Raw genomic sequence first — 13,286 nt, forward strand, 5'->3', positions numbered from 1 at the left:
AGCTGCGTAGCGCTTCTTAACAAGGCCTGCATACTACTCTTTTAACAGTCCCACCAATACCATCGTAGGGGGATTTACCATGACTGGTAGCAAAAAATACCCATTCAGCATTTATATCAAAGTCTTTACTGTGATGACAAAGATTGATAAAGTTTTTAAATTTTTTAAATCGTGCTACAAAACCATTGGAAAAGTTTCACACTTGATACATCAGGTAGATTTTCTTTGATATATCTATTTATATCTTCCTGAGTCTTGTAAATAAATCCTGTGTCAACATCTTCTGAAAGGTAACAAAAAGATTTGTGTTTGAGAACTTTTTTCTCTATAAAATAAAGTACAATTGTAAAAAATAAACATTGACTTTTACTCCAGTGATAACTTTGAACCTTATCCTAAACAACATATTGATGATTTTCAGCAAAATCTCCTAAAATTAAGCATTCCTTTTGGTTAAGATTTTCTTTGCAGTTTTAAAGTATCTACTTTGTGTTTTTGCAATATATGAATGAGTGGTAAGGTTGTCAATGCTGTCACATAATAAATCATTAAATTCATCTAGTGGCAATGATTGTAATAGTAGTGTTGTACGATTGGTAATCTGCCATTGCTTGAATACTACATCTTCTTCAAGCTCATGGTCCATAAACTACTGCACTAAAAAACTTTTTAATGCTTAAATACCAGGGCATTGGTTATATCAATGCAACATACATTCTGCATTTTTAAGCGAACAAATAATATAATGCCATGAAATCTTTATAACTTTTATTCCACCTAAAGGCATCAATGAGAAATTTTGTATTTTGCTGATGTATTTATACACATACATTATGAGTACCTGACCCATTAGTTGTAATACACAATTTAGGTTTAAGAGAACAAAACTTTGACAAACTGACTTTGATGTTAGGGTAGTCTTTTTTAAATGCGACATGTAATCCATTAAGATTGAGTTGCAATAATCTTTTTTGAACATGTTGGTTTTTCTTTACGCTTACAAAATTTTTCCTGGCATCATTCTCGAAAATTCATCATTTTGATAAAAGTAAATCACTAAATTAACTGTTTCTGGTGAAAGTGGGTTTCCAGATTTTTTTTACGGGCAATCATAGAATTCCATGCTTATTTTTAACTTTTCTTGCAGTTCGAACAAGATGCTCAGCCACTTTAAAGTAGCTTGACATTTTTGTACATGTCCATGATTTTGTTGCGAGTGTTAACATTTGCACCTTATGACGTTAAGAGTCAGTCTCTGAATTTTTTTTTATTTCATACATTAAAATGTCTAGATCATGGTCATTGTTAATATTGTTGTTTGAAATTTCTGTTGTTAAAGAAGTTTCTTTAATGTTATATGCTAATGAGACCATTTTTGCAACTCTGTCAATAGTGTTCTCAAACTTTTGTTTTGCTGCAGGCAATTTGCTGTGTTTTTAAAGGATTTTTGGTTGGCGAAATTCCAAGCAATTCTATAGTGGTATCTAACTTAATTTTTTTCTCACTTTTTGATTCCCATTCCTCTTGTGAATTTAAATCTCTATCTGTTTCCTGCTTTTTTGTAACATTTACTGCAGAATTTCAAACCTGGGGTTACAGAAACATTATTTTGCGGAAAAATTCTGCCAAGTCTAGGGAAATCTTTATAATACCTAAGAAACAAATTTAGTTTTAAGTTTTTAAAATAACTAAAAGTATAAAACTTTTTATTAATAATAAAATGTTTTTCTTTTAATTTCCATATCAATTCTGTTGTAATTAATGTTAGATTACCTTTTATAGAAATTTTTTTACTTTCCTCATGTGTTCCAAAAGGATTGCAAAACTTTGTAATTTTTCTCTCAAACTATTTTCCATAGAATTGCTCATGATAACAATATATATTTCTTATTGAACAATACTTTTCCTTTAAATTTGCTCGCAATCGAAAATGCATCAAAAAATTGCGCAAAACATAAGTTAAACTTTTTTTTTTATAACACAAGTTAAATCGTAGCAATTTTTTTTTAATAAACAATATATACAGCAATATAATTTTAATAAATGGAAAATTAATTAGTTTGGAAAATTAATCTTTGCTTTCACAACAAAATCATTAATAAAATAGTAAACTTTTAATCTATAAAGTAAATAAATTAACATAATTTTTTTATTTGTTACTCACTAACTTTTTTAAATACAAAATCACTTGTAGTTGCAAAGCCGTAATTAGAAATTTTTAAAGTCATTTAAAAATTTAACATATTTTAATTCATTTATGCAAACATCGAGAAAAGAAAGAAATTTGTTAATATCAAACATTATTAAAAATGTTATATTAAATTTAATTCATTAATATTAAAAAAATAAAATAAACATTCCTTATAAGGGAATGTTTATTTTTAATAATAAAAAAAACATTGAATAATATTTTTTTTTTTTAAATAATAAAAAACATTTAAAATCTAACATATTTTAATTCATTTATGCAAACATCGAGAAAAGAAAGAAATTTGTTAATATCAAACATTATTAAAAATGTTATATTAAATTTAATTCATTAATATTAAAAAAATAAAATAAACATTCCTTATAAGAGAATGTTTATTTTTAATAATAAAAAAAACGTTAAATAATATATATTTTTTTAAATAATAAAAAAGACATTAAATAACATTTAACTCATTTTGTGGTAATTAATATTATTGCAGTAATTTAAATATGTCTTTAAAAGATAAAAAAACAAAGAGAATTTTATGACGTCAAATTCACATTGGGCTATTGCTTTACGCATTTTTCATTTAAAACAAGGCCTGACATATGTATGTATGTATGTATGTATATATATGTATATATATATATATATATATATATATATATATATATATATATATATATATATATATATATATATATATATATATATATATATACACCTTCACTTCCAACAAGGCTGCAAGCAACCAATATTAGAGTTAGAAGTTACTGGAAGAACAAAAATAAAGTTTATAGAGCAAGACAACGATTAATAAATGTCTTAAATATTGCAAGTTACATCAATCAGGAAACCAAGATGAAGGGAGTAAATCCTAAAAGATAAGCTATACATATACACACACAGATATATACAGTCGTGGACAGGAAAGGCATGCTATCACACTCTATTCCTGACTACATGTTTTTTTTTTTTTTTTTGCAACAACTTAACCACAGCTTTTAAGATTTTTGAAAACATTTTAAAAATACGCTAAAGTTTAAGGTAATAAAGCAAAAAATTGCTTTTAAAGATTGTATACTTTAATTGACATATTTAAATTATCGAAAGATATCATATTGTTAAAAAATGTATTTTTTATGATGAATGTAAATGTTTTTAAAACAATTTTTTTTTATAATATCTTCGTTTCCAACAAGGCTGCAAGCAATTGTGCAATTAATTTTATAAACAACAACGAAAATGATATTTTAATAAACTTTTTGATGAATCCATATATTTAATAGTCGAAAACATAACAAAATTATTTTTTTACTATGCTATGTAAACTTTCTAATAAAATTTATTTACAATAAGCTAAACGCTTTTAAATAAATTTTTAAAACACGATAAAATAAATTATCATAGAATATTAAGTAAAACTTTTATTTTGAAAGTTTTTTTTTTTAGTGATGAATGTAATTTTCTTTAAACAATTTGTATTCTTAAATAACGACAACAATGAATGCATTTCAACAAACTTTTTTTAAAACTACTTTCTGATAAATTAAATAAAGTTAGTTTTTTATTAAATATAATTAGATATAAGAGTTTGCCTAATTTTATAAAAACATTAGAAAAGATTAAAGTTTTATAGTTCGTCAAGCCAAAGCAACCAGTTATTCAACCTTAAAATAATTACTTAACATAACTAAAAATAATTTTCTATAAGAGTTTTAGCTTTTTAGATTTATATTAGTTAATTTTTTTTTTTTAGAGCTATAGGTTTTAATTTTTTTTTTTAATTTCTCTTTTGTTAATATTTCTTTTTTATTCAGTTTAGCCTGTTCATAATTTTTGTTCTTTGTCAATTTTATTCAGTGCATTTTTAATAATCTAAAGATAATTAAAAAAGCCATGGTCAAGCTTCCAAAAAAAAACAATTACATGCGTGGTCTAGATTGGGGTGCAATTGCATGCCTTTCCTGTCCACAACTGTGTGTACATATATATATATATATATATATATATATATATATATATATATATATATATATATATATATATATATATATATATATATATATATATATATTCCCATTACCTTTTTTTCCTCTATTACACATATATTAAATAAAAATAATAAAATGCAGTTATTCAAATATCTAATTATTTACAATTGTGACCCTCATAATCACCCATATAACTTTTTATTCAAAAGTAAGTTTTTTCTTGTTACCAGAAAGGGTGGCTTGTCCAAAAACTCATTCACTCGTTTCAAAATATGGGTCATTTAAATGCATCATTCAAACATAGCAAACCAAACATCACATTTTAAAAGAAAATTGAGTGAAACCAAAAAATACAAACGTTATTTTTTAAAAACAAAGTATTAAAGATACCTACTTTGTATTATCTTATAAAAATTGGTTCTTGTTGTCTGACAAAGATATTTAGATTAAAGCATTATGCCTACTTAACATTTTGTTAGACAGTCACCTCAATTTGAACCCAAAAGACAGATTCCAGACTACTTGATGAAAAAAATACACCATCTGCTAACAATTGATGTCACATCATTTGTTTTAATGTTACACTTTATAATAACATATTGCAGGAAAAAAATTTCAACCAGGTAATCCAACTAAAGTTCTGAGAATCATACTCCCCATTTAGTTCTCTTTCAGATGGCAGAATAGAAAAAAATAGTTACACACTTTACAAAATTTAAAAAAAATCAAATTATGACAAGCATTTGATATTTCCAGAAAACTAACTTTCAGAGCAACATAAACTAGAATAGAAAGATACAATCAACTAAAATAAAAAGAAACTAGTGAAAGATACAACATCATAAACTAGTGCAGAAAGCATAGCAACATACGTATTGATTTTTAAAATGTATTTTAAAACAATCAAAAAATCATCAGACTAGTATTTCAGGTACTATGACCTTTCAGTCCATAAAAAAGAAGTCTGCCAAGAAATGAGTATTTATGAAAACCATTGCCTAACCCAGACTCTAACCATAAGGGTTGCTTAATTAAAAACCATACCTTAACCCTAACCCTAAGGGTAAGGTTAAGGTATGGTTTTGACTAATTTTTGTGAAAGACTTGTTTTTTTGCATAAACATCAGCCTAAAAATAGTAATTTAATGTAAAAATAGTAATTTAATAGTTTTAAAAAACGTTTTTTTTAATTTAATAATAAACTATAGTGTAATACATTACTTTTATAAAATAGTTCACCAATCTTTATTTCACCACAAACAACAAGTTTACAATTAATAATAATATTTATAATGATAAAAACAAGAAAAACAACAAAAGCAATTATTCAAATTACTTAATTATCTAAATATAACACTTAATAGCAAAACAAATCAAAAACACTAACCTCAGTTTCAGAACGTACACAAAGCTCATCTTGATTAAGAAACCATTTTACTTGCTCTAATGAGAGGTTTAAAAATTCATCTTCTCGTACAACATCACTGAAGTGCCAATTGCAATACGTTTTGGCTCTAGATTTTAATTTTGAGCAACCATATAATTCTGCAAATGAATATATTCCCAACGCGTTGGAAGGATGCAGTTGACTTTCAAGAAAATCACAACATTTTTCTTGTATTAAATTTATTTGAAACATGGTTGCAACTTGAAGGATAGCTTGTACATTTCGTTGCGTAATAACTATTTTAGAAGTATAAACAAAATCTATTATACTTTCAACAGATTCAGGATCTAAATCTTTTAAAGTTATTACATTTTGTCGACTTTCAACAACGTCATGGTTGAACATTGAATAAAAATAAGGTACCGAACAAGCGAGCAGAATTTTGTGAGCATATATTTTTTTTCTTCCAACAACTAATGTAGTGTCGCAAAGAAACTTATCTTTCTTTAGTAATGGTAATTTACGAAATACTAGTTTATGATGTTGCTCTGAAATATCGAAACACGTTTCGTGACATTCAGTAGACATCTTATAGTTATAGATTTTAATTATAATATAGTATAAGTATTACTTTCAACAAACTCATGCTTTAATTCAAATAATTTATTTAAGAAAGTTGCTTAGAATGCTGTAAAATTGCTAGAGCTAATATATAGTCTGTGGAGGATAAAATTTTAATGCACAACTATTGTGACGATATCCTTGACAACTTGGTACTTTAAGTACTTTACGATGACAACTTGGTAATAAGTTATAAACTTAGTTTTTTTGTCGTGTGTCGTGTCGTGATAAGCGAAGGGTTATGGCTATTCACACGAGGGTACATTTGACGGAACATTCCGTGGAACATGAACAAATATCCCCGTGAATATCGTGTGAACGCGGCTTGAATAAAAATTCATGGAACATTTCAGAAACTTTTTTACCGTCCCCCCACCCAGAACAAATGAATGTTCCTGAACATTTATTAGTTTTTGTATAAAACATGGTATATTCAACTATTTTTAAAATAAGCGTATGACACAATAAAAATGGATTGCAAGATGCAAGTTCGTTGTGAAAGGCTCAAATTATTCTTTTTATAAAGTTGTTGTCATATTAACTAGAGTTTTTAGTCCTTGATCTCTGCATTGTTCTTGGTCTTGGTCATATATCAAGACAAGAGTATCAATACTATTGAACAATTTTTTGAATATTATTTCATAATTTTTTTCATTGAGTTAAAAACTTGTGGTAATTGCATGCAACCAAGGAAATTCTTATCGCGGATGAGTATTAATCATGAGTAGACCAGATGGTGGGCGATGATTTAAAAACGATTTATTTGACCATCAAAAATATTATGTTATTTTTAATGATATTTAAAATTTGTATAAATAGAATAGAAATTTATTTATTATTAGTTTATTATTGGTTTAAAAAGAAGTTACATTCATGTGAATCTTAAAAAACTTAATCCTCAAATATACTATTATTAAAAAGACAGTATTCTTAATTGGGATCAGATTTAATCTGAATTGAGAATAAGTATAATTCAAGGTAACACGTAACTTGCGTTAAGAAAGTTTAATTTTCATTGTTTAATAGTTTTTATTTAATTATATTTTTAGCAAGCATTGTTATTAAAGCATTTATAATAAACTTATAGAAATTTTATTTATAAAATTCAACTTTGAACTAATAAGCAGAGTTGTTTATCATTGTCCAATTATGATAATAACAATAATAATAACAATTATTATTATTATTATTATCATTATTATTATCATCATTGTTATTATTATTTAGATTAATATTATTAATGATATTATCATTGGTATATATTGTTATATATTAGCTTTGTCATAGATTTTATTATATTAGCTTTGTCATATCTTGTTATTTTAATTTGTGAACATTACTATTAGTATTTCCCTCATAAATATTCCGTATTTGCTTATTATTAGTTAATTTACTATTTGTGAATAATTACGAAAGAATATATTCAAAATATATATTATTGATTGACTGTATTGATATGACTGCACCATATATCTTTGCCACAATATGCTCCAATTATCGACATTTAAAAATAAAAACAAACAATAGTGCTGACAAATCAATGTTATTAAATGACATAATTATTACATTGCATGAAAAAGTAAAAATAAGAATAAAAATAGCATCTGGCTACCAGTTTTTAGCAATTTATTAAATTATTAAATAAGCCCATAACATTTATACCAATTGTAAAGTTTGCCCTATTATTAAGTATTTTTTGTTGTTGTTGTTGTTGTTATTGTTGCTAGGTTCAATGTACTTATCCTTTTTAGTAGGTAAAACTTTAAGTTTACACAATGTCTCAGCATTCAGATAAAGACAGTATTGGCGCCAGCACAACACATACTGGTCTTTGCATATCTCTTATAAATAAATTTGTATGGAATATCGCTAACACAAGAGTATTATTAGATTTGCAAGAAGAAACACAAATATTTACAAACAAATGGCGGCTGAATTTTCGATTACATTTAATATCGTACCTCTATTTACTGGATCTCAAATTCCATCTAAAATTAGTATTTTGAGGAAACAATTTAGGTATGTACATATTCTATATTTAATGTATGATACCTTACTGAAATGCTGAAAGTATTTTACAAAATTACCATGTATAATAATATCTAATTGCAATTTAGTTTGTAACTGAGTGATATATTAAAAATTACGTAAAATTTTATTCAATATTGTAGATTTACAGCTCGTTAACAATCTTTAATTGTCCCATTTAAAGTTATTTAATTCTTATTATATAGTATTAATGATCTGTTTATATTTATTAATATTTATTTATATTTTTCATAGACAAGAAAAACTTCAAGTAGGTTCATCGGGAGGAACTCCTAGTAAATGTGGCCTTATGATATTGTTGCCTAGATAATAGGTGGTGAAGCTTCCCTTGACAATGACCTTTTATCTCAAAGCCAAAACTTTTCTACTAAAGATTTTCAAAATGGTCAGGTAAGCTTAGTATAATTTATTGCTGTATATTTTAAAGTGCTATATATTTTTTAAAGTAATAACACCTGATGACTAAAAAATGACAAAATTTAAATCTATTTATGTATGCTATTCATAGTCATGCAACTGAAATAAATTAGTATATTTATAGGGAATTTAATACTCTATTAAAATTATATTATAGTTTTAAAATATTAATTAAAATGGCTCTGTATAAAACAAGTTTGCAAGAAGACCTAAGAAAACGCATTTTGCCAATTTAGAAGTTTTCATCTGGAAAAGCCAAAAATCTTCACAGTAAAACACTTTCTAGATGAAGGAGCATCGAAGCGACCATATATCGTGCTCTAGAACGTGTAGACAATAAATTAGGCTATCAACGAAAAAAAAGGAAGAGGTCCAAAGACAAAAAAATGGACAAAAAGCACATAGACCAATTAAAAAAAGGCATCACATCATTGATTGTGACTAATCGTATATATCTAAAATTCTTAAAAACAAGACGAATATTAGATATTACAAGAAGAATAAGATTCCTCGTCGAAGCGAAAGCCAACTAGCTTGAATCAAACCTTTGTGTCGGCATATATATAGCAATTTTAGGAATTTTGATTTTGTCTTAGATGACGAATCATATTTCACATATACGAGTACAACATTGGCTGGCAACGATGGCTTCTATTCTAGTGACGTGTCATCAACAACTAGCGACGTCAAATTCAAAAGAAAGAAGAAGTACGAGGAAAAGGTGCTAGTCTCTTTGATTATATCGCCCAAAGGGACTTCAAAACCAATGTTTTTTGAAAGTGGCCGGGCAATCAACAAACAAGCATACATCGGATGTCTTCGCAAGCGATTAATACTCTTCATTGATGAACATTATAAAAATGAAGAGTATTTTTTCCGGCCAGATTTAGCTAGCTCGCACTATGCAAATGAAGTGGTTTCTTTTCTCGATGCCAATAACATCAAATGTCTGCCAAAGGTAAAAAACCCACCCAATGTACCAGAAGCTCGACCAATTGAGGACTTTTGGGGTCAGTTGAAACGCTTAGTCTACGAGGACACTTGCGGTCGCCCGATGGCAAATGCAACTCAAATCTTTCGAAGGGCTACTGAAAATAATGTTTTGATGTAATTGAATCGCCCGGCCGGGCGACTATTAAAACTGGTTCATTTTTTAACTTATTACTTAAATTTAAGTTACTCATTATTCAAATTAATTTTTTTGCCGCAGTTTGCATTTCTACATTTAGTAACATTTTTGCCACTAAAAGTAAATTTGTTCTTTTGTTTTTGAAAGACTATTACTTTTTATCAACGAAATATTAATTTTTATCAAGAAAAAAGCTTTTGATAATTACTTTTTATCCTAACGTAACAATAAAGCAATATTTTTGAAGTCTTATTTTCCTTCTTTTCTGTTAACTTACATCATTCTGTTTAAATTAGAACGCCAGTTTTCGTTTTTTATAAAGAATGTGAATGAAAGTTTTGAAGTCATAACTGCTGTTAAATAGCAAACATTTTTACAAAATTAAATTATTAAAATTTCTTATGTTAAAAGTTTATTTATCAAACACTTTTAATTAAATAATAAACTTTTTTTATTTAATTTTGTTAAAACGCTTGTTAAAAGCACCTTCTTTAAATAATATAATAAAATTTTAATATACAAATAAAGTTTTATTATAAGCTCTATAATACATAAAACATACTAGTAAACATTCCATTGTTATATTATTAAAAATAATTTAAATATGATACATTTTTTTTTTAAAGAATAACTTCAAAATAACTTTGTTTGAAAGCTATTTTATCTTTCAATTGTTGTTCATTAAAAGTTTAATAACAAAAAAACTTTTTTTTCTCTTTAAAAAAGAGCGAGTGCGCAATAAAAATACCAAGTTATTTAAAACGCTAGTTTAAACGTTTTTAAAAAAAAACTTTGTTTTAAAAAGTCCTTAAAGTCGCATTTTTCATTCAATCAAAGGTTAATTACATAAAACGGACGCAAATAAAAATACCAAAATATTTTAAACACTACTATATAAATGTGTCAATAGTTTTTTCACAATTCTCATTTATTTAAAGTTTAATTACATGAAAGGTGGCGCAAATAAAAATGCCAATCATTTTAAATGCTACTTTATAAATGCAACGATAGTTTTCTTTTTTTTTTAATTTAGTTTACAATTATTAATCGTAATATAACAATACATAAACTTGGTATCTGAAAGAAGATCCAAAAGATCTTGTCGTCAGAACCATATAAAATATATCAAACGTGTATATATAATATAATAAAAATACAATTGATTTAATAATTATTAACAATGTAGAATAAACAAAAACAGAAAATAATTTTACATTTCAAAAATATTTATATATATTGCCAGTAGAAAGAATAAAGTTTTTTAATTTAGTTTTAAAAACAGAAAACGAAATTGACAAATCAAAATTTGGAACAACAATTTTGTTCCATAAATACGGTGCTCGATAGTTTATGCAAAATTGATTAAAATCTGACAAAAGGGTTCAATTATTAAATTATTATTTCGTAAAGTATATTTGTTTATAGCTTCATGGGTAAAAAGATCTTTAAAAATGAACAATGGTTGTTCACTTTTACAACGAAACATAAAACATAAAATGTTATAGACATTGACTTTGTAAACGTTAAGTGCTTTAACGTTTTTAAACAAAATATTAGAATGAGAAAAACGATTTTCAAAACAATTTAAGTAGAGATTTCGTAACTTACTTTTAGAGGTACTTCACCAAACAATATTGCCATAATTTATATAGCTATGTATAAATGAGTAGTAGAGTTGAATTAAATTTTGTTTATTTAGATAGTATCTGATCTTATATAGAATTCCAATACTTTTGGCCAATTTAGTCGAAATAAAGTCGATATGATACTTCCATGTAATATTTTCATCAATGTAAATGCCTAAAAATCTTGTGACCGACTCCTTTTTTATTTCAATTTTATCAATAAAAAGTTTAGGTAAATTATTTGGTAAAAAACGCTTTTTTGCGAGGGAGTGGAAAAGGATCCATTTTGTTTTGTCAATGTTTAAAGTTAACTTGTTGCACTTAAACCAGTTGGAGATGTGATTGAGTTCTTTATTCATATTTGAAAAAAGCTCATAAATGTCACTGTTTGACAGAAATAAATTAGTATCGTCCGCAAAAATGATACTCATAAGGTTAGAAGCTTTATTTAAATTATTTATATAGACTAAAAACACAAGTGGGCCTAGAATAGAACCCTGTGGAACACCACATTTTATGTCAATTAATTTTTCAGTTTGAAAATAATCTCCCATAGAAAACAAATTGCTTTCTATTTGTCAAATAACTTTTATACCATTTTATTAATTTGCCATTAATTCCATAAAATTTGAGTTTCTTAAGTAGAATTTTGTGATCGACCGTGTCGAATGCTTTTGATAGGTCAATGGAAAATACCTAGTGTATATTGTGATCTACCAAATGAATTGGAGATTTCACGAATGAACTGTGTAATGGCTTGTTCAGTTGAACAATTTTTTTATAATCGAATTGATTTTTATATAGAAGTTTATTTAGATTAAGGTAATTGTATGTTCTATTGTATATAATTCTTTCTAAAAATTTCGAGAAGGTTGAAAGAACTGAGATAGGGCGATAATTACTAATATTTGATTTTTTTCCGTCTTTGTAAATTGGAGTAACTTTAGCTATTTTTAATTGGCCGGGGAATACACCTTGCTGTATAGATGCCATGAACACTTTATAAAGAATACATTTTAAATTTTCAAAGCAATCTATGACTATGTTTCCATTTATTTCGTCGGCACCTGTAGCTTTGTTTCTTTTAAGAGATTTGTAAGCTCTCTCAAACTCATCAAAAGATAAGTCAGAATATAAATTATCTATAAAAAGCGAATTATTTATAGGCTCTAGGAAATCACTAAAAGTTTTTTCCGTAATAGGGATCTTATTTGCCAATTTAGTTCCTATATCAATAAAATATAAAATATTAAACTCGTTTGCAATTTCGTTTTTTGTTTGTTTTTGTTTTTGTTATTCACCTCCTCAAGGCCAAGAAGACCACTACAGATGAGGAGGCTACTTAATAGTGGTTATAACCCTCTCTCAACTCTATAACTCCGAAACACAATCCTCGACGAACAAGGCCGCTGGGCGGAGAAACAAGTTGAGCGCGGTACTACCAGGGATGTGGTGGGGATCGAACTCGGAACCTGTCGCTTATGAAGCGAGCGCTTTACCACAACACCACTACTGCATTTGGTTTGGGTTCATATATATTTGTTTTATTTATTTTAATTACTTTAGGAAGGTAATTTGAATTTATTTTTTGTTTTCCTGTTATTTCTTTCAACGTTCTCCAAGTATTTTTTGAATCGTTTTTAAATTTACAAATTAAATTTGAATAATAATTTTTTTTAAGTTTTTTGCAAATTTTTTCAAATAAATGTTGGTAATTTTTATATTTTTGTTGGTTTTCATCTGATTTTGTTTTTAAATATTTTATATATAGTTTCTGTTTGATTTTAGAGGATTTTCTAAGTCCTTTGGTAATCCATGGACTATTCAAGGTTGTTTTTTTTTGTTATTTGTTCACAAAGTGGAAAGTTTGCAT

General features: G+C 26.4%; 1 protein-coding gene across 1 annotated transcript in view; it reads right to left on the reverse strand.

The window, feature by feature from the left end:
• The window catches only part of LOC100208712 (kelch-like ECH-associated protein 1), a 32,966-nt gene extending 26,174 nt beyond the window's left edge, over window positions 1–6,792 (reverse strand). Inside the window, exon 1 of the mRNA XM_065801090.1 lies at window positions 5,573–6,792. Within this exon, the coding sequence (XP_065657162.1) occupies window positions 5,573–6,160 (588 nt within the window). The 5' untranslated portion in view covers window positions 6,161–6,792. The remainder of the gene's footprint in view (window positions 1–5,572) is intronic.
• Between the last annotated feature and the right edge of the window lie 6,494 nt (window positions 6,793–13,286).

The sequence above is a fragment of the Hydra vulgaris genome, chromosome 07, assembly GCF_038396675.1.
Source record: "Hydra vulgaris chromosome 07, alternate assembly HydraT2T_AEP".
Classification (NCBI taxonomy): Eukaryota; Metazoa; Cnidaria; class Hydrozoa; order Anthoathecata; family Hydridae; genus Hydra; species Hydra vulgaris.